At 39.4% G+C, this 25,691-nt stretch overlaps 1 protein-coding gene across 1 annotated transcript; it reads right to left on the bottom strand.

The window, feature by feature from the left end:
* Positions 1 to 3,469: 3,469 nt before the first annotated feature.
* On the bottom strand, positions 3,470 to 25,690 carry MED15 (mediator complex subunit 15). The gene is made up of 17 exons (XM_035898590.1): positions 25,609 to 25,690; positions 24,354 to 24,405; positions 23,850 to 23,879; positions 22,398 to 22,613; positions 21,555 to 21,820; positions 20,362 to 20,721; positions 19,104 to 19,193; positions 14,051 to 14,170; positions 7,938 to 8,080; positions 7,496 to 7,623; positions 6,486 to 6,620; positions 6,021 to 6,084; positions 5,786 to 5,852; positions 5,193 to 5,353; positions 4,822 to 4,988; positions 3,838 to 3,936; positions 3,470 to 3,680 (listed from the first exon to the last, which is right to left on the bottom strand). The coding sequence occupies exons 1-17, from the start codon at positions 25,684 to 25,686 to the stop codon at positions 3,544 to 3,546; spliced, it is 2,313 nt and encodes a 770-aa protein (XP_035754483.1). The 5' UTR covers positions 25,687 to 25,690; the 3' UTR covers positions 3,470 to 3,543.
* Between the last annotated feature and the right edge of the window lies 1 nt (position 25,691).

The raw sequence follows: 25,691 nt of genomic DNA on the forward strand, positions 1-25,691 counted from the left end.
ACCAGAAAAGAATCAAAAGAATTCTTTGAATTTAATCCACTGATATGCAAATCAATTATATTAGCTCACATTGTCAGTATAGCTGTATTGGCTCTCCAGTACATTTCATGCCTTTTATGGTCAAATTTGGCCCATAAAAAATGATCTACAAGTGAAAATCCTTTTTCCTTTGTGCAGAATGAACCAGGTCAGAGCCGTTTTAACACTACATTCTAGTGGGAGTCAATAGTTTTGGAAGATGGAGAAAAATATACTTTCCTAAATTTAAGCATCACCATATCCTGTAAAATAACTATTGTACATTAATATTAAAGAATAAATATTTTCAGTAGTGTACTGGGAGAAGGATGAGTCCAGAAAACATAGGCATGGTGCTTCAAAACAGGAAGGCATATTCATTAGCACAGAAATTCCCAAAAGGGGTGTCTGCAACGATGTTTTCCCGGTGTTCTGCCCTTAACCATCCAGTCTTGAGAGCCTAGCAAAAGCAAGCAGCCCTGGGGAGCCAAAATGCAGGATGCGTTGTGCTAAGCTTGGCAGCTACTGATGCACCTGCTGCCTGGCTGTGCTAGGCAATGTCAGGGTAACTCACAGAGCAAAGATACAAAACTAGACTTTAACACAGAAAAGCTATGTGTCAGATAACAAGTTTGGAAAAGCAGAAGAACAGACAATCACACAATATCCTTGTTTCATGAAGAAAAACAGTAATTCATTCAAAATGCCAAAACTTTGAGGAATGAAGTTCTAACCGAAGCTGAAAGTCTCATCAGCTAGACAGGACAGTCCAACACACAATCACTGAGCTCACCAGTAGGGCAGTAATCCTAACCCAAACCCCTTCCTAATTGAAAAAGAAATGGTTTCAGGTAATCGCAGTAACACTGATTTGCTGCATTCCTCTCTGTGGTCTGATTACCACACCAGTGCCTATTATAAAAAAGGCAGTTTTGCCACCACTGAAACACTAGTGAACAGCTTTGTTGAGAGAGAGGGGAAACTCAGGATATTCAAAGAAGCCATCTTCACTGAACTGCACTTTAATTCAACACTCTCACTCTTCATTCTCTCTCGTTTCCTTATTACTTCTTTGAACATTTACACTGAAGGTTCATGATAGATTTTTTCAGCTGCTATTGTCACCTCATTTCAAGTAAAAGCTGATTATGAATTAATTTTGTATGCCATTTGTTCAAGAAAGGAAAGGATCAGAATTGTGAATTTCTGATTTCGTAACAGATTTGTGCATTTCTGAAAGACACGAAACCCCCAATTTTTCATAACAGGGGCATTTTCTGAATTCACTTTTAATGCCCCAACACCCAGTAAAGTACCCAGACATTAATACTAATCTGCTCCCACATTGGTGCCTCTTTCCAAGAATTTGGGAATAAGCTTGTATTTTTTATTTTAGCAAGATCTATAAGGAGCTTTATGACAGTTTGCCCATCAACAGAAAAGGAAGGCAGCTATATGGTACACAGCTATTAATTTGACATGATCTGGGTACGTGACCCACTTCCAGTTTTCACGATTTATTTCCCAACTGAGAAGTCGTTGTGTTGTATGTCAAGATGCCGACCCCCTTAGTCTAACATCTCGTTACATCTTGTTTGAAGGAAAACTGAAAGGTACTGCAGTGACAGCTCTGAAAACTACACTAGGAAAGTTATTGTAAATGTAAGGGACGTGCATGTTGTGCATCTATTTCCAGACATGTTTTAACCAAACTGTTAAGAAATAAATTCTTTAAATGTCTCAGTGTTAGACCCCAGCAATATCTTTAGCTGCTCCCCCCCAATCATTTCTAGGGTTATGACTTAATTATGTATTACAAACTGTATTGGTGCCGCTGGTTCTTTTGCCCTAAGGAAAGAGTTAGACATGTAACAGTACCAGTTAAACAAACTACATCTTTTGTTTGTAGATGCAATTACTAATCTCTTGACCAGGTCTTCCAATTCACTGTGAAGAGAGTAAAGATGGTGTTGCATGGCACAAAGAGCCATTTAGGATTTCCTCCCCTAACCTTCAAAGCATACGAGTTTTCACTTACCATAGAAAAAAGTAACCACCATCCAATGGACACAACAGAACTGGTATCCAAGGATCAACATGGGAAGAGCAGTATAATGTTAGCATCCAACACAGGAATAATAATAAATTTATTACAATAGAAACAAACAGATAATGCATTAGTTCATGTACAAAATACTGATAGCATTCTGCTGCCTCAGTCAGTGCTTACTACGTACCCACATTTAAAAACATCCTAAAACTGATGACACCACACAGATTTACGAAGGTCATAGCAATTTCTTGACGCTAGTATAAGAGAGCCCAGCTACTCTTTAAGGTTTGCTGCACAATAGAGATGGAACAGGATATAAGGGGAACATATGAAATTTTAAATTCTTCTGCACCAGGAAATTAAGAGCGAGCCACTTATAAGCATGGGGAAAATAAAACAAATCACACTATACATGAAATTAGAGTTACTCATGACAAATGTTTTCATTAGAAGTGCCCAACAATAAAGCAGCTGATGACTGACTTGAGTGCCCATCATTGCTCAAGGAACAAAATATTAGTTGTCAGTTCTACTCCTGAGCTATGTTGATTTTTTCCTTCTCCTTTTAAACAAACTGATCTGGCATAGAAGCAGTTTCACTGAACAGCATCAACTCCCAAAGGAAGCCAGACAGCTCAGAGAGACTCTTAGTAAAAGATTGATTCATGTTACTAGGGCTTTATACCATTGGGTTTTCCCCCCTCACACCTTTACATACACATTTACTGAGTTTATAGAGGAAGTCAGTGTGCACATTAGTATCTCTTCTTTTGAATCACCTCACTCTTTTGGAGTGAGAAACATGTGGTCCGTAGTAACCAAAAACCGTTTATACAAAGTAGTGTTGAAAATAAGCTATAAAATACTTTTTTTGCTCTTTTTGTTTCCCCTCCCACCTCCAAGTATCATTATCCAGGTTTATCTCACATATTTGAGGGATGCCTTACAAGGCTGCAATTTATCCCATCTCTGGGCAAAGCTAATAGGCAAAAGATTCCTGCAACCACTGAGAAGTTTACAAGCACATTCTAGTTGCAGCTAATTTATTTCTGGGGCAGTATCAGGTCACAAAACATACAGTGTGAAAGGAATACTGGCACTGAGCAAACTTGGAAGCAAATTAGGACATTCTCTTCCTACTCCCTCTTAAACCAGACTCCCCGATGGAAGTCCACAAATAATTTCTTCTCTAAGAAGACAATAAAAACTCATCCTAATACAGTCTCAAGAACCATATATACACATTTTGTATATTTGAAAATGCTGGCAAAAGTCCACAGAGGCAGAAGATAAAAAGCATGAAAGCTAAATCTAACATCAGGTTCTCTACTGAACCTGACACCTAGAAACAAAACAACATAAGGCTTCTTTCTTCTGAAGTACCCTCCCCAAAATGTGATTTTCCAGTGGCATGTGGAAGAGGCCAGCTGTTGAGACCTTCTTTCTCGTGTCACAATTTAGAAAGTGAGATGTTACGCAGCAGAGAGGCAGGCCTGACGAATACTTTGTGCCCAGGTGTTTAAGAGTGCCGTGACTGAATGCTTGTCTGGAAGTTGCAATAGTTTTGAAGTCATGTACCGATACACTGACTGCAAAAAGGGATTGGCTGCTGGAAAAAAAAAAAAAAAGAAAAAAAAAAAACAGATAAACAGAGTTATAACAAAAATAATTAAAAAAATTTAAAAAAGAGTAACATTAGGTGTTCACATTTTCCCACTATTACCACACACACATGCCCAACAAATGTCACGCTAGCATCCTCATACCATACTGCCTAGGGTTTTTTATCCACAGAGGGCTCTGATCTGGATAGTCTGCTGGAACGCTGAGCTGTAGTGGTGGGACATTCGGAAGATTCTTGTCATCTAGAATGCAAACACACTTCCCATCAGAACAAAACATTCCTTGCTGGACAGAGGGGTTTTTGTGCATAATTCAGTTTGGTTTCTAGCCTCTGAACCCCAAGGAGGAACCAGGCTGTACATTTCCATTTTTACTGGAAGGCAATCTCATTGCTTGCTTTAACAACGCTCTTAAATTCTTGGAAAAGAAGCCTGGCAAACATAGCGCTCTCTTACACATTTCTGCACCTTGCCAACTCACCATTTCATCAGCTGAACTTCACTAAGACACCTCATTTTTGAAAATTAAGTGCCTTATGTACTAATATTCAGGATAAAACCAGTTCAGATTTCTCAAATGAAGGGGAGAAGGAAAGAATCTATTTTCCCCATTGGAATCCAAAGAGCAAAACAAGTTAAAAGACTGTAACACTTTATGTTGATACAGCTAAGACAAAAAAATATGCAATTTAATTTCTTTCTTGAACATACACCATTGTCACTGATCATTAGTACAAACTGAAACAGACCCTGCCAAAAATTAACTCACCCATTCTCTAGATCTGTCCTAGTTGTTGGAGGCAGAATAATTCTGACGTATCAGTATAGGTCAAATCACAATTCAAGATTGTTCCTAGCAACAAGTCACTTTCTAGACACTAAATGAGATTACCATTTGCAACTTCAGTGCAAAGAAAGGAACAATCTGTGTGAAGGAAATCTCCAGGTGTACCCTGACACAGGCTGTGTAGAATGTCAGGATTAAGTAGTGCTATGAATCCAGTAAGTACAGACTTCATGCAGAAGTCACAGCTTGGCAAGATTCAAGACTTAGCAAAAAACTTGAAATTTCTACAGTCAAGCTCAGCACTTCTTTCTGAATTCAGCCCTTAATTTCTTCTTGCTTACCTAGCTTGCATATGAGATGAACTGTGCCATTATTACTGCAGTGGGAAGGGTCCAGGTTCACCAGGAATTTAGGATTTAATCTTGCGACTTCCCCTTGTAAGACATTTGGTATGGTCTGTCTTTCATCCTCTTCATATTTCCGTTTTCGAGGGGAAGCAACTGGGGCCCTATGTAAAACACAGTCCACAAAAGGACTGGGTGAAAATGGTATGCCAACACCACATTTGTCAAATATTTTACAGGTGTAAAAAGGAAAGAGATAACTCGCACCCATCCATAAACCCATCTGTTCTTTTTATAGTTTCTACAACTAAATATTTTTTCCTTAGATAATGAACATTTAAGACAGTCAGCAGGCCAATGATACATACGTGATTGGTGGTCCATGAATTGCAGTCATAGCTGGCATAAATGTACGGTAAAGGGAATGGTTGAAGACTGGTGAACGTATGTTGGCCAAAACAGCATCCAAAAGTGGCTGACACAAGTACTGCTGTTTGGTGGGGGGCACTGGGGGAGGCGGTGGAGTAGGCTAAAACACAAGAGAAGCCCCTTTTCTTTTAATCATCACCAAAAAAGAAATCTTAATTATTGATTCTGCAAATTTTATAGTAGCAAACTTCTAATGCACGAAATACAAAGAATTCTCAAAACTGCACAGAGTAACATTAAAAAAAAAAAAAAAGTCCATAACTTTCATTTAGGAAGTCTGTCCTGAAATCAGCTGCAAAAGTTCATGGAAAGAATTACTCAAGTCTTTGCACAAAGCACAAGTACTTGAAAGTTCAGTTAAAAGATACATACAGGTGATTTACATGAAGTAAATGCTTGCCCATTTCTTGTTTTCTTGTTTTGTCCAACCTTACTTAACAGCATGAGCAACAAGAAATGCAAAAAATTATCTTGCCAAATCGTAAGACCTTTTGGAATTGCTTATCTCTTGCTAGTGCAAAGCATTACGTACCACAGCCATATCATTTTTCAGCTTCTCCAGAGCAATTTCACATTTCTGCAGTGTCTTCAGAGGGCACCTGCAAAAAAGGAGAAATTTCATCACCACAAAATGGCCACCTAGGCTGAAGCATTTCTGCTATCCGAGCCCCACAGACAGCTTCAATGCCAACATGGCTAGATACTAAACAACAGATTTCTGGAAGAGCTGGGGAATCTGATGTCCAGCCAAAAGGAAAAAGAGTTACCGTTTTGAAGGGTCAGTCAGGATATCTAAGAGACTCTTCATTTTACTCAGGTCCTTCTTCCTATCTGAAATAATATCAGAGACATGAGCACTGACTACAAGCATAGCTTCCATACTTGCAGACATAAATACAATATACTGTTAAAAGTGAAAACATGAGACAACACCAAAGAAAGCAGCAAGGATCAAAGATCTTTCATCTAATCATAAGCGTATGCATTGTGTAAGCATTATGTGTCTTAAAAACATCAGAAGTAAAGGAAAATTGATGGGAATTTAAGGATGAGGATTTTACGCACTCTTCACAGTAAAATGTTTACAGTCATAGGGAAGAAAGAGCAACTAACTTTCACTGTCATCTTTAATCCCTAGAATAGAAACGATCACAAAAGGCAAGGTACTGCTTCTTTCATCAGAAGAGATAGTTGACAGAGAGAAATGCATTATTAAATATAGGGAACATCACCTTCATTTTTATCTATTTTATTGATCATCCTCCGGAGCGGCTCAATGTATTTCGATAACTGTTTGAGTTTCTCCAGATACTGTTGCTCCTCTGACTGGCTAGAACTGGCTGGACTCATGACAGAATTTGGATTTCCTGGTAAGAAGTAAAGACTGCATGTCATAGGGATGATAAAAGATACTGCAGAACAGCATTCTCACATTTCAGAATCTAGATCTGAAATGTGGCACTCTAAGTGTAGCTCACATCAAATATCCAAATCCACAATTGGATGTCCTCCACAGTTTAAGTGCTTGTCCAACTCTCTAATCAGAAATAACATGTTCTGTGGGCAGCACAGCAATCCCCATGTAATACAATTTTTTTTCTGAAAAGGTCCAACATTTCATATACCCATTGTCTAGGTCCTCATTTTGTCCTTCACTCTGGTGCATTAAACACTAAATCAACACACTGAATTTGCTGTAGTTTTCCTTAAGTTGGTGCTTTCCAAACTGCAGAGCACACAGCACTGGTATGAGAAGGAGCGAGCATGTCGCTTCCATTCACAGTATCAGAAGCTGCTTATTGCATCTGGGAGAGAGACAAGCACAAGTGTCAGAGTACACCTAGGAAAGTAGTTTGGAGCAAAGCAGCCTGCCACCTGTGATTAAGTGGTTACCATCCTCTATGATCGCATGCTATTGCTAAGAGTTCCTTCCTGCACGGAACTAAGGAATCATTATGCCTCTATAAACTTGCTCCATTAAATTAAGTATCACTGAGGAAGTTAGGAAAACCCTTTACATAGTTCAGTGATGAGAAAAGATTTCAGCTGATTTTCATTTGAGATTTCCATGCTGTTGTGTTACGTGGTGCATGTGACATGTTCACTACTTGCAATGCTGGCTGCTTTGTAGAGCTCTCTAAAGTTTACATCGTGCCAAAAAAACCAAGTTTCCTGGGAACTATTACAGTTACCAAAGCATACCCCAACTTACAGTCTGCAGTATAGTTCTCAGATCATTTACCTGGAGTGTTTAAAGGACCTGGGGATGGGACACTAAAGTTCTGAGGTGTTCGTGCAGCTGCAGGGCTCTGGGATGGTTGTGGAGATGGACTGGGGAGAAAGCTGCTGGGTGATGGAGCTGGGCCAGAGCTGAAAAATAAGCATAAAAATCAAACCTGCCAGAATCTGAAAAGGAAGCACGATCAGCCTGTGAGCAGATATGCTTTCAGTAAGCATTGTTATGGCACTCTGTAGCTCTGCTGTAGACTTGGCAAGGATTTTATACACAGCTTCTTTATTCAAAACGGGGGGTTTTCAGAGCACAATCCCACCTGTGCTCTCACTGAAATTGATGTTAAAATTCATTCACTTCAACAAAAACAGAGTAAGATACATTGAATGCTTCTGAAAACCTCACCCTTACAGCACTGACAAAGGTCCTCAAAAGTTGCAGTCTAGCTCACCTGACATTTGAATTTGGCTGAGAAGTTGGCTGGCCTGGCTGAGGAGATGGCTGTGGCTGTGGTGGTGGAGGCATTGATTGGGGTGTTTGAGCTTGCTGGACAGGAGATGGGGATGACATCATGGTAATATTGTTCTGGCTGACCTGAAATGTGGAAAAATGTAAGATCAATAACAACAAAAGGGAGTAGAGGATGGGAACCTAACTAAAAGCCTTTACCTATGGAGAGAAGCGCATCCTCAGGCCTACAAGAAATGAAAGTGTTAGTTTCCTGTTCCCCCCCATAATGACACTCTCTCAGGGCAGTACTCCTATCAACTTTACTAGAAATAAACATTAAATCTGCACATAATTTGAATAGCTGTAAAATTGTTTTTCACTTCCCAAACCATCATGTTGCAATTAAAATGTCAGAAGTGCCATCTGAAAAACCTGTATTTTATTAGAACTAGTGTAAAGAGGAGCAGGAAGAAAAGACAGTTCCAACTTGAGAATTAACAGCCATAAAACCCCTCCTTATTTTGACATTTTAATTACAGTCTTCAGAGGTCTGTCAGACTTGACTGTACTTTCCCCACTGGTTTTCTTTAGGAGGAAGGAAATAAAAAAAAAAAAAATTAAGTAAGCCAAGCCACCAACATCTTGTTTAAGTATTCAGCTTTGAAAATCTGAGTGGAGATAGAAATACTCCAAACTGAACGGCTGGGTGGAAAAAAATGAAGTAGCTTTCTGACCTTTGGAGAATGAGGAGGTGTGCCTAAAGGACAAGAAGATGAATAAGAGCATTTCCGGAACAGCACCAAATTCTGGGTAAGAACGAAGTTTATTCTGTACACTCTAAAGTGCCAGAGACAGATGATGCTTAATTTAGAGCAAATTCTCATATTCGTTCTAGTGGGCATTCTTCCCCTTGATCACTTAAAACCAGACAAAAATCCTGTATCATGGCCAGAAGCATGGCACAGCAATGCAGATATTAAGTGACCATGTTTGTTTAAGGCACGTGCAGAGTTCTTATGACCTGAGGCTATAAGTAAGTACATACAAAGATAAACTCAATTAGCCCACAGAGGCCACATATTGTGACTCACTAACCCATGTGTCCATTCTGTAAGTCATTGATTAGCACCTTTATGAATTAATAACTCTGTTTCCCTCAGTCTAAACCATCTTTAATCAAAGGTCCCAGTAAATCCACAAGTCCCAGACACTTCAGGGGCATTGCAATTTAGTGTGATCCTTCAATCACTCGTTAAATATCCATCTAAATCATCCAACTGTTTCCAGAGGACATGATATTTAGCATATTAAAAAGTAAGTATTGCATGGTCTACTTTTGCATGTATGCTCTAAATATGAAAGGAAATGCTTCGCTTGGAATATCACAGTACAGCTCTGCAAGGTCACACTCCACAAAAAAAAAAAAAAAAAAAAAGGGCCCAAACAATTCCGAGCTAGGTAAACTACTAAACTTGAAAAAACTAGCTTATCATCCATTAAAGTGTAGTTTCAAATCAAATGCAGCCTGACATACGAAGATTTTTCCCCAATCTTCAGTAACCCCATTACCTTCGCAACCTCTCCTACAAAGATAATATCTAGAACAAGTGAGGCTGAAATTATGCTTTAAATAAGCTATTATATCTTCCTTTTCTCCATAGTCAACAAATACTGAGACTGTGCTTACTGTTTTTCACAGGAGGTAGATTCTTTAACAGCATGTACCTCTTCAACAGCTGGAAAAGCATTTCTGAGACTGAAAAGCATAGTCTACCTCCCACAGAAACCAAGCATCTCACAGCTGTTTGGAAAGAAGCTAGGACGAACACTGCAAAAAGCACTCCCTGATTTTTTTACAATTCTACATAACATTCTATTGAACAGCAAGTGATTTAGAACTTACCCATACGGATGCTGCACTCATTTTTCATCAAGTCAAGCTAAGACCACTTTTGAGTGGTTCATCACTTCCTGAAAATCAAGCCCCTTTTAAGGGGGGTCTCAAGTTGGTTACATTAAATTACTTCTGAAAACTTAAATCCTTGTGTTTTGGGAAGGAAGAAGAAAGATTTCATTAGGGTTTTTTGCCAGATTTAAGTTTCTGTATCTACTTCAACACCAAGGTCCCTTCACATTAATTTACAAATATTGCAGAAAAGCAAAGAAAAGAACATGCAGCATCTACTGTGCACACAAGCATAGAATGAATTAGATCTTTTTCTGCATTACTTCTTCTCATTTAAGTACATGCATAGGCAAACAGCTTTCCTTCTTGCAACAGGTTTGCTCTCTACCAGCTTCATCTCAGAATACCAAAGGCTAATGTCTAATATTAAGCAAAAATGTGACATTTTCAAAAACATATACTCAAAGAAGTATGCAATTCTGAATTTACTGCCTTACTTTAATTTGAAAGCAGTTAATTTGCTATGTAATAATTTCAGATGTCTTTAGCTACAGAACAGATCTAAGGACGCTTTCAGCTTTAGATTTCTACATTGTTTACAGGATATGGATTAAGATTATAACAATTTAATGAGATTTCAACTTCTAGGGAATGCTCTTTCCAACTGACTCTCACTAAAAAGAAGGCTTAAAAAAACCCCAAAACCCAAAAATACACAATAAACCCAAGAGACAAAAAAACCCTTCCCTCTGGAGCTTTAACTCCATTAAATTAATTGAGCTCCTCATTTAACTCCAGAGTTAAACCATGGTTACTGACCATTTATATACCCTTCATCTTCAACATATATAGGGAAATGCAACTACATATTTTTTTCATTGCAGGATGACAGTTTCTGCATCTTCAAGCATATTCGTGGACAGCTATTACTGCCCACCAAACATGAATTTACTCTGTGACTCTACAGTGACCTGATCATGACACCAAGCCCTAATTTTCTGAAGTCTTGCCCAAAAGATATTTAGGCTTGCATGGCAAAAAGTTGCACTTCGTAACCACTAATTCAAAGCTATTTTTCACATTTAGAGCACACCATGCTGGAAGATAAACTTAGCTATGAGGCCTACCTCCAGTTTGCTGAGTCGCAGGCAAAGGACAGCACTGAGTAGATAAGGCTAGCGAGAGGTTTTCAGAAGCTCCCAGTAGCTAGAGTGTACAATATGCAGAAGCTAACAGCAAGGAAAAGGAGACTAAAACAAGGAAGCGATGGGTAATAGTGAAGAACAGTAGAAACACTTCTAGTCTAAAGTAACTCTAGAAAGCATTTACACTACTGTACTTACAGTTCCAACGTTAAGCCAGTAAGCACAGCCTTGCCTACTCTATTGCATACTGGGTTTAAAGTTCAGCATTATGCTGCTTTACATGACAAAATGGAAACTCTGCAGATCTTGAAATAAGTGCAGATACAGATTTCCATATTTCCAGTCAAGCCAGTATCCCTTGCTTTATTTTAATATTAACTCAGTTTTACTTTTTTCCCCTATATTTTCAAATTGCTGAAGATTTCTGTGCCAATAATAAATTGGAAGTTCATACTATTGCAGACTGCAATAAATTTGTAGACAGAACTTGAAGGTTTTGGCACTAGAAACAGAGGAGATTCATTGGTATTAACACATTAGTTATCTAATTGCTAAAGCAAAAGCTACGTATTAGATTGATCTTTTAAAATTTGAAGATCAGCAGGTTTCTTGAGCCAATTCAAATATGGTATATGAAACTTCTCTTAGCTGTTAAAAACCACAACTAATATTGATTGTATTTCATGTTTTAATTATTCAGGCACAAATAAACTTCAGCTAAGAAAAAAAAAAGTCAGTTCTAATTCTCTGGCAATTTAAAAGACCAGGAGATTGTGGAATACAATGTTGTGTCAGTAAATATATTCTTCTGATTGAAAAGACCGTAATAGCAAAAAACCCCCAAACAAACAAAAGAACCCACTGCAGAATCAACTGAGCCTTGTGATAAAAAAAAGACAGACTGACATTTGTGTCATATGGGGTAAAAATAAATAGCCACACAATATTGGTATCACATCTGGTCCTTTCGTTGAAAGAGATTCTTTACTGCAATACCAAGATTCTTTACTAAAGAGAAAAGACACTCTGAACTACCTATCATCAAGTCTAAATGACTTTGATACTGCAGTCAAGGAGATGACAGACTCAAACGAGTAATTAATAACTAGATATACACTACAGCCCTGTACTCCTATTGTGAACAGCCGCAAGGGCTCTGACGACAAGAAAGTATAACACATGCAGTAGACAATATTATTCAAGCATTTTACAAAATTAAGAGGCATAAATGCCAACATTTCTAATTTCTAATCCACCTAGAACTGGAATAAAATATTTTGGCAGACAGCACTAGAGATTCATGCTGATCCAGAGCTGTCACGTATATGGCATGTCAGACTCACTTTAAAAACACGCTTCATTAAACCATGACTCACTCATCCTACCACCTGCTTAGGAGCCATTTTCACTCCAATCATTGTTCATAAAGAATTTTCCTTTCTTCTTCTGCCTTCTCTAGTTGTTCAGTCTTCTACATCATTTTCACAGTCCTTGGCATGCTGCTGAGAGCACTCCTTGATGACCAATTTGCATGGTGTCAGAAATCAAAGCTCCTCAACTACCATAGACATGACAGCACTAAAAGATCAGCCTATGGCACTGAATGCTTAAACTAGACATCTTTTGCTATGACTCAAATATTAAATATAAGCCAATCTAATACTTAAATATCTATTGGAAGACCTCATCAAACCAAGTATTGCGTATTCTTCATATGGGAGATGATTGTCTCAGTACATATAAACTGCTTCAGCCAATAAAGATCAAAATAAATTCTCCTTTGACTCAACAGCTGTGCCTGGGTTTTACTTCAGTTAACCTATAAACAATGATCTGCATTGAAACAACCATCCATCTTAAACCAAAACCGACAACAGATGTGTTTGCCTAGGTCTGCAGAATCTTTCTGGTCACTGTATCTACCTTAGCAAATTCCTGAGAAGTAAAGGCTGTGCCTACTAAAGTTGATGCTGCAGCACTAGGAAGCAGAGTTTCAGACATTCCACAGCCCCATGACAAGCTTGCAAAGGAAACAAAAAATGCAAAGAGTGAAGAAACTTTCATTAAACCTATGAACAAAATGCAGCGGTATTAAGAACTAGAACTGTACTGGTAATAAGTTTGAAAATTAGCACCCAGAAGAACAAGACCTGAGGTTCGTGAATAACAGATAGAAAAATGCAGTTGAACGCTATTCCAGCATCTTAATATGATACATATTTAAACCAACACCAATCACATAGGGCTCAGCAAGCTTTTGCAGAGCAGAGCAGTGCCTCGTTTTGTGACTTACTGGTAAGAACTCAATTCTACTTCATTATAGTTCTCCCCATTCTTACTCCCCAAAACGACACATTTTGCTTGCAAAACATGACTGTGAGGTCTTTAGCAGATCCAGACTTGCACCAGGCAGATGTGCGCATCTGACCTCATGCATCTTCCAGCAACAGCTGGATAGGTGCTGCCAGCCTGCCTACATATGTTCTTCTCTGATGCAGGTACGAGTGGAATCCTTCTGGCAGTTCCTTCTACACAACCGTGAAAGAAAAGAACAGCTCCAGTTTTCTTAGTCCCTGATACCATACCAAGAAGCTACTCAAACTGAAAGGAGCCAAGTTCACTATCAACGAAAGAAGCACCTGTACAGAGCATGAACACATAAGTAAGGTCCCACGCAACTCAGCCAGTATGCTGCAGTACTGACTTGCAACACCCTCATAAATGCACACTTGTGGAGCATGGACAAAGACTAAATAGAAACCACAAAGTTCTAATTTGAGACTTGAATCAATTATGAACATGGAAATGTTTCAAATGTTAAAATAAAGATCTATACTGCTTTAAAAAGGCTTTATGTGATATCCCAAGCTCTCAGAAAACCTATTATTTAAAATGAAAAAGGATCCATAAAAAAACAGACCAGACCAAACCCTGAGTAACACCAGCAAGTTAGTTGTTTGACAAAAAAGTGAACTTCCCCTTCCTCGAAAGCAAGTGCTATACAATCACGTATTGAATGCTTTGCACAATTCCTGACACAATGTGCTTTGACTCAGTAAATACCTGTGGCATTTGCTGTCCGCCCAAAGGAATGGAGCTTGGCGGTGTAGCAGACACAGCGGTGGTAGGCGGGAACCGTGGTCTTATTTGCATCCCACCTCGGGCCATAGGTGCGGTGATCATCTTTGAGGACAGAGGGACAACAGACAAAAGTAATCGCAAAACAAGAAATGCAGTGCACTGGCAGGATGAGAAGCACATGCAACCTCCAGGAATTAGGGGGAGGGGGAGCATGAAGGGAAGGTTAGTGAGCTTTTCTCTAAAGGTTAACCTAACATGCTAGCTTATAACTCAAACTCCTTTTTATATCCTTTCTACCAATTTTTAGAAAGCATCTAATGAATTCTATGTATCTTGAGAGAGTAGATTCAAATTCATGGGTCAAGGGTTGACTATGCTATCATTTGTACGAAGGGCTCTTCCTAAATTTTGCCTGACACCTTGAATTTCTAGAATTCTTTGAAATAAGTAGTCTGAGATTGTTGTCAAGAATGCTCCATATAAGAAGCTATATAACGCTATAGGTTTCTGATGTGCTTTCCCCCACTGTCGACTCAAAGGATTTAGTAATATTTGCGTGTGCCACCCTTCATTATAAAAGAATTTGGCAGACAGTTCATCAGCAACTCTCATTAGGAATGCTCCACAGTGAGCAAAATTTCAGACCAACCTAACCTATGACAGTGTAACAATGCCAAAGGCAACAAAAAGGACTTCTGGGTTTGAAAAAGCTATTTCCTTCCTTTTATAACCCACATAATAAGTCAAATATATCCTTGTAATTTCCATCATTTTGACAAATTCCCATTCCTCTACTACTAAGCTGTGCTAAAATATTCTGAGTCCACAATCTGCCTCAAGCTTATTCATGCACTATTTGATTCTCCAGATTTATAGACTGAGCACACTCTAAAGTACAATCATTTAGGACAAATTATGAAGGTTAGCATTAGAATTTGTATTTTAAAAGTCTTAGGACTATGCTGCACTGCAGCATCTAGAAGTGCCTTTCAGAACCATCAGCCTGCATGAGCCACACAGGTTTAATCAGATATATCTCTACAGCCAGCCCTCTGTTGCTTAAAATTTGATATTACACCATATATGCTGAGAATCTATAGCAAATACATCATATTTCTGAGGTAGTATTCAGGTAGCTTTGTCGGATGGACTTATCAGTAAAAGAGCTTCTGTTTGGTACTTCAAAGTCCTACAGTAAAGTTCTCTGGGCTACTTTTTTTTTTTTTCAGCATACATATTACCAAGAAACCTATACAGGCCCTAGCTAAACTATGAGTTAATAAAGTCTCCTTTCAGCAAATGGTTTGGGGCATTCTTGCTTAGTGTTCTATGTAAATGGACTGAAGCAGCCAGCAACATGTCTCTAGAAAGTCAGAGAATGCATGTGCTTACAATTGTTAAAAATAAATAAAATTAAATACAACATAGCAAGACTGAAAAAGGAAAGCAATAACTGATAAAGAAAATAGTGTCAAATTCAGCACAGCTGTTAGTTCACAACATCAGAGCAATGCAGTCCTGTTCCATCCAGGCAAAGGGGGATGGTCAGAGACAGGATTTCAAAAGGGAAAAAAATGACAGCGCTTCAGACATCACACACACATGCACATGTACACACACAGCATGCAACAGCCACCACAGGCAAACACAACAACCCAGCACTGGCACAAAGCACAGGTGGATGCTACAAAGTGCAGTGAAGAGCTACAGTATCAACATGAGAGCTGGTGAAGCAACACAACCCTAACAACAACAACAACAACAACAACAGAAAAAAAAAGGGAAATTGCTGGGGGGTGGAAAACCCAACATATCCTTCCAGGCACAATCACCCCATCTTAGACCCTCGTGAATGCACATGGATCTCTAGAGCGTGTGAAATCCCAGGGATGTTATGGTGACCCACATGTCCCATCTTGGTCCTGTTTCTCATGCCACACCACCAAAGTGTGAAGATTTAGATTACTTCCTCTGAGGTCAAGGAAATTAGAAGCATATTCACAGTTTAAGTGTCTGGCAAACCACTGAACACCAGCATGACAAACTCAGATTCAAAGGCTTTCAGCTGTTTGTTGTGTTGTGACTGGTCAAACATTTATGCACATAATTTTGGTTTTGATTGTTTCTATTTTTTGTCTTATTTGAAATGTGTGCTTTGGAAAGGAAGTGTGTATATATAAAATGACATCAATTCCACTCTCTTAACAAAAGTAATCTATGTTTCCCATTCTCCAGCTGATTTACACCTGTGACCCTTTGACAAAGGAGTCCGGAAAGGGGGTTCCAAAGATTGCATCCATTTTATGCAAAGCAATATATCCATGAAGGAGTTGTTCTTGTCAGTCTAAAACCAGAAGACAACCAGAAGTGTTCAAGTACTTCTGAAATAGATTTAAACTGAAGGCAAACCCTCTTCCACAAGTGAAACTGATTTGTCTCAGTTTATAGCACTGAGACTTTTACTCCATAAAAACAGAGAGCAAGCAGAGGAAGAGAATGACCCTCCACTGTAAGAGATAAACCCATTATGTGAAAAAAATGAAGTGGATTATAACAATTAGAATCCTGAACCTCTAATTTTCTTTCATCTAAAATCCAAAGATTCTGAATTCTGTAATGCAGCTTCTGGTGAGCGCATGTAAGTATTGTGCCACTATCACTCCACTAAAGGCAGCTCTGATTTTCAAAGAGCAAAAGCCATCTGCATTCTGAGTACCTGAAGGAGTTGCACCACAACAGTGATTTAAACTTCAATACTTAACTCCAGTTGATTACAGATTTTTCTCTTGGTGCTGCAAGGACTTGTGTAGCACTCTGTGGTTCCTAGGACACTTTTATTTACCAGCTTCAGCTGTGAGTTACATGCTCACGAGGACTGGACACCCAAGCAGGGTAACACTGACCTGCACGATGTCTTTACAACTTTAGAGAAGAAATTCAAAACTCACATGGATCCACGTTTAAACCTGGGATTGCTTTTACTTTTATGTAGGAAGGATGAACAGAAACTTTACGGAAAAGGAAAAACGCAGCCATACCAACTCCTCCCAGTCGGAATGCCCCTAGAGACTAAGTTTAAATATAACAAGCAAAGATTAGGATAGGGTTTGTTTATAACAAAAGCTTCCCTGAACCAAATGAAGAAACCAAGGCAGATTTATTAAAGATGCTGGTGCTAGTGAAAAAAATGTATTAAATAGAAAGCAAAATGTACTCTTAAAAGAGACTTCTTACAAATTGAAGAAAATCCATATACACTCTCAACACCAAAGCTGCACTGTAATACTGTATACAGCCACAATCTTAAAACTAAGTATTATATACAGAAAATATTTGCACAAGTACAAGAAACCCGTTTAAGTATTGGACTTCACAATGTTAAGTGAATTTCAGTAGACTCATATTGCAATGACATGAACATAAATGGAGTAAAGCCTGCATGTGGAACTTTCTAAACTCCAACCGTGATAGATAATGAGCAACCCCTGAGTCTACTACACGTGTCTGAATAAAGCTGCAATACAAAACCTGCTGTCAACCATCTTATTACCCAAAACTCTTCAAATGCACTGCGCTGTTAAGCTACTGGCATATGAATTCACTAAACAGGGCAAGAATTAAGTTGAGTCTACATAAGCACAATCCATCCGCTTAGGAGTTGAAAAGAGCACCATTAAGTTAGTAAAAAGAAAAAAAAGTCAGAGTCTCCTCCCAGTCAGCCTAAGTCCCTGTAGCTCCCACCTGGAAATTATTTAAGAAAGAAACAGAAGTTTGAATTCACATTTCAACTGTAGAAAGACAATTCTGCATTGCTGCCAGTACTGTACCAACTGTACTTACCACTGCTCAGCTTTTACATCCTGTGTTACATTGACACAAGCAAAAGGACCAATACAGGAACAGAACTGAGCCACCAACAAGGATGTGGGCCACATGACAGTACAAGACACTACTCCCAAGTCTGGGAGATGTATGTTGAAGAACCAATTGTTTTCACAGTCCATGTAAAAAGCTTCCAAACATCTTATTGAATCTATAATATTACTTGTGCACTGAAGGGAAAATGGTGCATGCAGACATGGAAAGTCTGGGTATACGAAAAGAACTCTGCCATTAATCCTAGTCAACCTCATTTCATCTGTCTGCCTCAGTCTCTTCATCTACAAAGCGGCGATAATTGTACTTACCCACATCTGTAAAATGCCTCAATATGAAACACTACAGAGGTAAGCCACGAAAGACTATTTCATATTCTTGTGGAAAATGGGATGAGGGGTTCAGCTCAAGCCATTCCCAATTTTTTTCCCCATGTCTCCTTCATACCAGACACACATCAAGGAACAATCACTGGGGCTACAAGTGTATTGCAGGATAAGAAAACTGTGTTAGACAATAAGCTTTCACCCAGCACTTTTTTTTTTTTTTAAAAATGTAACTCTGCACTTGTGACACATGCCATTTTTTCTTCACAATTCACATCCAGACCAAGAGCAATCTATATCTACTGCCCATTTCACTCAGAAAAAGGATGAAAGATGAAAGGAATGAAAGGGAAGTGCAGAGAGATTTCACTGTCTATACTATTCTTTATGGTCAATACATGGAGATGGAAGGTAAATCACATGTGAGTAAAGATAGCAGGCAAAGGTTCACAGTACAGAAATCAGTTTACACAACAAAGCAGTCACCTAAGAAAGTTTAACAGAAGAAGAGGTGATACACTACAGGTACCAACAGTCAAGACTTGTAGCGTGACCACAGTAGGCCATCTTATTGATGTGCATTCCTGTGTCAGTACAGGCAACAATCTTACCTACTCGGGACAGAGAGCATGCACAGAGAGGTTGTCAACGAAATCCTGCCTCTGACTCCAGGCAAAGGAGAATCAGCATAAAAGCCCATATCCCCTTTATAAAGGGGATGACTGATGTCAGATCCCTCATCAGAAAGCCACCAGAAACCCATCTCCATGCTCATCTCTAGCATGCATTTGCTACAGGCCTATAACTAGTGATACTGGCTCCCAGGCCCTTACCTGCCCTGAAGCTCCCATCTGAGCAGCTTGGGCCTGAGCTGCTTGCACTGCTGCTGCTGCCTGCTGCTGCTGGACCAGCTGAGCTCTTACCTTGAGTATGAAAAGAAAGCATGAAGTAAAGATATGTATCTGATTAGAGTATAACACTTCTGTTTCAATTATATTGACTATAATCATAAAAAAGGGTGTGGAAACAAGATCAGCCCCACACACATACTCTTCCTTAGAGTTTTTGAGCTTTCTTTATGAAAACAGGTTCCCCTGGTTCTAACATTTAGAACAGTCTTCCCATAGACTGTGCACCCAAGACTAGACTTCTTTGTGCAACTTCTTCCCTGTACTATCAGGTCTTCCTATAACAATACTAGGTAATTCAACTTTCTAGCAAACATAGTTAACCACGTATGTGTTGATTTCCCTCAAGCACACTATTCGGCACCTACCAGTGACCAGCATTTCCAAGGTTTATACATTCATTATGACTGTCAGTGTGATGTACATGACTTCTAGCTACTCCTAGCTTAGCTGGTAAGAGCACAAAGTGGATGTATCAACTCATCCATGTGGGGTCAATAATTTCTCAAGTGTGGCTGACACTCTACTCCTCCCAGCAAGGCCCAAAGAAAAGTAGGTCTTGGGATTACATCTGAGCTTTTGCACAACAGCACATACAGAGCCCAGAAAAAACCTGACTGTAATGCAATAGTCCAAAAATCCACACCATTGAGAGGACAACCCAGCAAGAGGTTCAACAGAGTAAAACCATTGTCTTGTCCACACTCTCTTCAAGGCAGGAACTACTGGTATCTTAAACTTTGACCAAAACCTCTAAATATGGCAGCAGAAGCAAAGCCAGCATGCTAGAGAGCCAACACTGGCTCTAGACACATGCACTAGGCACTTCAAAGCACTTGCTCATGTTCTAGAACAGCAAACATCATGGAGGTGATTTTTCTTTAACCAGAGCTTGTTTCTTTTTCTTTTCTTTACTTGTCCATTCAATAGTAAGACAAGAAATTATTTTTAAATATTAGCTGCATAAATGATTTTCACAGATTTCCAGAAATTCTACTCTTAAACACAAAACTGTTCTCTGCTGGCAGGCCCAGACATAAACCTCTAATAGTAACATGCTAACTACAGTTCTCTTGATAAGCTATGTTTTTTCCTACTTCATCATTAGCAAAAGTCAACAAATTTTTTTTATTTCTCTAGAGGATCATAATGAACCAACAATTAGCTGGTCACTAGCCCTTACCTGCATTACTTTTATTTGCTGTGGCGTAAGAGTAACAGGCATAACCTGACTAGGAATTTGTCCTGAGATTGCCTGTGGCTGAGATACCATAGGTTGGGGTTGAGGCTGGGATTGTGGTGGAAGCTGAGACTGTTGTGCCTGAGCAACCTGCTGTTGTTGCTGCTGCTGCTGTTGCTGCTGTTGTTGCTGCTGCATCTGTTGCATCTGCTGTTGCATTACTTGTTGAGGTGGCGGCTGCTGCTGTATCTGTTGTTGCGGTATTTGCTGCTGTTGTTGCTGCTGCTGTTGCTGCTGCTGTTGTGCCTGCATAGCCTGTGCTGCCTGCAGCTGCTGCATTTGGGCAATTCGCTGTAGTTGTTGCTGCTGCTGTTGCTGCTGAATCTGAAAAGCAGGAAAAGCCAGGATGCTAAAGCTTCCAGCAATGCGACAGCAGCCTTATTTTTATAGCACAAACCAAACCAAGAGCAAACAGAATCCTAATACATCAGGCTGAGATTTTAAGTCCAAAAGGAAAGCCTAACCTTTTTATTCACTCATTCTTTGTATATCTCAACTCTACATAGTACACATCCCATGGCTTCAATATTACAAGCTTGTCTCACTACTAAAATAGTTTTCAAAAGCAAAGATGAAGTCCGTCACCTTCTCTTATACAAATGGACTCAGAAGCACTTCTTCAAACATAACCAGCCTGCACCATCACCACTATTTAACAGAAACTGCACAAGTGCATGACAGACAAAGTTTCCTCTTCTGCTTTCGTGCCTAAGGACGATAACATATATACAATGTGCTCGGCACACATTTTTTAAAGTGGCAATGTGTAATTCACACAATGACAAAACAGCCACTATTTCTAGAGTAATACAAGTGCTTTCAGTTCTTTCCCACATCCCTGTTTTTGTCAAAATGAAAGAGTACCCTGATGTTTATAAAGAGAAAGAGACAAAGGTTTTAATTCTCTGTTGCTATGACAGAAGAAAGCAACCAAACAACTGTTAAGCCTTTCCTCTGGGATGTAATATATTGCTGCCAATTAACTTGCAAGTCTAAACTGAAGTCCTACCCCAAAGTGGAAACATGTTAATCACCAGCAGAGCTGATATTCAGTATTTCCATGCAAGCCAAGCCGCACTTGACTAGTAACTGAACACAGATCCCCTCAATTTGCTGTGGTAATTTTTTGTCATCACCTGCTGCTGGTTTTGCTGCTGTTGCTGCATCTGCAGTTTCAGCATGTGCTGTTGCTGCTGCTGGACGGCTTGCAACTGCTGTTGTTGCTGCTGCTGCTGTTGGGCTGCTGCAGCTGCTGCTGCCTGCTGCTGCTGGACCTGAAACTGTTGTTGCATGGCTGACTGCTGGGCCTGGAATTGCTGCTGCTGCAAAGCCACCTGCTGCTGCTGGAATTGTTGCTGCTGCTGCTGTTGCTGCTGAGCTATCTGCTGAAGCTGAAGTTGGGCTAAAAAGAAGGTAGACTGTACTTAAAACATGAGACCCAAACAGTGAGAGAGACAGTTACCCAGTATAAGTCATAATAATTTAAGATAATCCCAAAAGTACGCTAATGTTCTTCATTAGCAGCATATACTTTTGCTTCCCCAAATGGATGAGGCACATTAACAGCGGAATTAATGACGCTTCCTACTACCAACTTCTAATTCTCTCTGCCTGTATTAAGTCAGCAACCTAAGCAGAGAATGTAAAAACATACAGGAGGAAATGTGCTTCCTGCTGGTGACCTCTGTGCATCATACATTTAGGAAAAATAGGTGAGCTCTACAAAAACAAAGTTCTGAAGTTGACATCCTGTAGGACAAAAGAAGCATTTGCTCATACAACAGCTAGACTGTTCCTCACTATGCTATGGAAGACATTTACCCCATCAGGTAGCAAGTATTTGAAATCAATTCTTCCTGCAGTTCACCTGGCTGATTTATCCAGAAGTATGAAATCTCTTCAGCATCTTTGTGGAAAACAGTTATGTAACAAAAGGCTGATCTAACAATTTCAGTGGTTGAAGCAAACTGAACACTTACTCTGCTGAGTAGCTGTAGAGACACCAGGCATACCATGAGGGGCCATTCCCGAGGTTCCAGGAGGCTGCTGCTGCCCTGGGAGACTCATCTGCTGTCCCATTGGGCCAAGGCTACTCATCCCACTCATGGGTGTTCCCTGAGCTCGGGAAGCCATGCCCATTCCAGGCGCCCCTGCTGGGGGACCCCCAGTTAGATTCTGCAGGGCATTCATCGGATCTACAAAGAAAATAGTTACCAAATATGCAGCCAGCCATGCAACGACCTCCCCAAAATCCTCCGTTCTCCATCATCCACTCTCTGATCTGTCAGCTTCAGACTGTAACTAGATCCAGTACACTGAGAATCTAACATTCACTGCTCTGCCTGTGAGACCACAAGAGGCTTCTGGCATGTCTTTGCCTCTCTGTAAATAGAGTAGAGATTATTTAAAGTGCTTCAGATTTGCAAACTTCAAAATAGATTCTAAATACATTAGAGAAAAGGAACTTATTAGCCACCTCTTCATTTATATGCAAGTCAGAACAAGCTGCCCACAAAACTCCATGAGGATATCCAGCTTGTAATCTCAAAAAACCAAGAAGAGAGTGGATACAATTTTGCCTCTTCCTCCCGAGGTCAACATGGAGAAGCAGTGCTCAGACCAGAGAAAGTATGTTGCTATACTGTTCCCCCCTATAACATCACATTTATTATGCAGTGGATAAATTCAGTGCCTTTCAAGGCAATTGTCATAATCTGAATCCCAGTCACTCTGAAAAGTGAAGTCAAAGAGGGAATGGCAATTCAAGAGGGCAAAACACAGCATGGGGTGCAGAAACAATATTAATCAGGTACAGAATGCAGCACCCCCTCTTTCTTAAGAATACTTATAAAGTAATTTCAAACTGTCCAGGCTGGATGTTAATCAGTCACAGACATTGCATATTTAGCTTACAGGGGGATAAAAATAGAGGATCGTACTGTGTTCCTAACATACACTGCTGTAAGAATTAGCACAGAGGCAGACGACATGATCAGATCTAACCTCAGCCAAATGGCAGAGTGCGTACACCCCACAAACACAACACTTGCTTCTGATGTTACACAGTGAGGAACCCAAAGCTGGTACCAGGGAGGAACCTAGACTGCTCAGCAGAAGATTATTTTCAATTACTCTTGTTCTTTCAAGAATCTTAGTGTTGCGAGCTACCAAAAGTACAAACAGGGAAACAAACAACGTCTCCTGTGTTACATCCAAAACACTGTCCCAGCCTTCTACCCTCATCACTCGACAACTCCAAGTCTATCGCGCTACCTTGCCTTTCCTCCAGCAGCATTTAATGTTCCAGCTATGGAATCCACAGCCACCTTATACTTAGTACAAAAGAGCCCTTATTTCTATGCTGTTCTATTTGGAAATAGGGGCAGGGGAGAGAAGAAAAAAAAACAAACAAAAAAAAAAGGAGCTCTTACCACTGACTGAGGCTTGAGACTTCTTGTTGTCTGCAAAGGAAGAACAATTAATTGCCTTTGTTAATCCTATCACATATAAATTTGGCCCTTCAGATATACTCTCTACAAGAAATATATTCACATAATAATTACAAAAAAAAAACCAAAAACCAACACTGCCTATTGTAGTGCTAACAAAATACATTAACCTAAGCCAATTTGGTAACCAGAACCCTACATAAACAATAGAAAAAAAGTAAAAATACAGGAAAAAATTAGGAAGGTGGGAAAAGTAGTTAGTTTAAATAATTTCTCAAAGACTTTTCAATTATAGATGGATGTGTAAAAGGAACAGTATTTAGAATTTAAGCATGTATGTTACAGAAAAAAATTTTAAAGCAACTTGTGAAGAGTCACATGCAGAATCACACATACAAACCCTAAAATTTACTTTTTTGGGAAGATGGGATAAGCAATCCTAGGACTGAGAAAAGAAAAAACAACAAACCAAAACCAGTTACTTACGAATATCTCGAAAATGGATAATGAGTCTGGCCACAAGAGAAAGATATTCCTCCTAAAGGTGAAAAATGAGTGGTTTAGCATATGAAATAAAAACATTTCATCCATGACTTTCTGGTTCTTCAATATTCTTCCTCAACATAACAGAATTTACTTTACAATCACTGTGGGCTTTTCAGTGCAGTTCACTTGCAAGGAATGGTCTGTTCATTAACTAAGTGAGAATATTTTTACTAATAAGTCATTGTGGCTGATGGTGCAAGAAGGCCAAGAAGCCACACAATTCACTAGAAAGAACCTCCATGAAAGTCACACTAATAGGATCACAATACGTGAACATAAACTAATACATCAATTTTCCACTTCTTACCTGCTCTAATCCCTTTTTCTTAAGGATTGAACCTGCTTACTTGGTACACTGACTTACTTTAGTCCTTGAACTCTGCCACATTCAGACTACTTTTTTTTAAGCTAAGTCAGTTTTACAAATACAAGCTAACAACTTTAAAGACTAACACATGATAGAAGCATCAGAAGTGAAAAAAACAATATTATTTGCAGCATTTTATTAGCATGCTTCATAAGGTGTAAGAGAAACTGCACAGGGCTGAGATAGCCTTCCTGCCCATGAAACTACCAATTCACCAGTGAGGTTGCCATCAGCAGGCATAAATTTGTGGCATCAGCATAATAAAATTTTCATCAAGACAAGTTCTCTCTCAAATGTGGCTTGTTTGGAGACAGCAACAGCATCCAATTTCTCATAACACAGATCCAGGAAAGAAGTTTACATTTTGGTAGAGTCTAGAATTGTACATGATAACCAGACTTTCACAGAGACCACAGCACTTCCGTTCATCTTACTCTTGACACAGCCTTTTCACTGATATCTTAGTCTCTCCTGACGGCCAAACTGGTCATACGGAATGGTGCTACACTACAGATAAAGGAAATTCCATGCAGTTCACTACACACAAGTCTTCAGATAAGAATTACATGTGGTCCTATATACACATTAAATGCTTCAGCATCAGGAAAGCTGTCTTGGACTGAAGGCCCGTTTGATGCATATATTGGGTGCAAAACTCCTCACTTCCCCTCAGGGTAAAAGAAGCACATATAAATCAAAAATTTTGCATAACTATGTACTCTAAGCAGAGACAGTTAACTAAGTGCACCAGGTTTGCTATTTCTGCGGGTTGTTCCAAACTTCATTTGACACCCCAGTAACTTCTGGAAACAAATAGAGATGCTTTACCCTTGTTTTGGCCTTCATAAACACATGACTCTCCATATCTTTGCTGGATTTATTATGGGCAACACCAGCCTTCCTCATAGCGT

Source organism: Egretta garzetta, unplaced genomic scaffold, assembly GCF_000687185.1.
Source record: "Egretta garzetta isolate BGI_Z169 unplaced genomic scaffold, ASM68718v1 scaffold447, whole genome shotgun sequence".
Taxonomy (NCBI): Eukaryota; Metazoa; Chordata; class Aves; order Pelecaniformes; family Ardeidae; genus Egretta; species Egretta garzetta.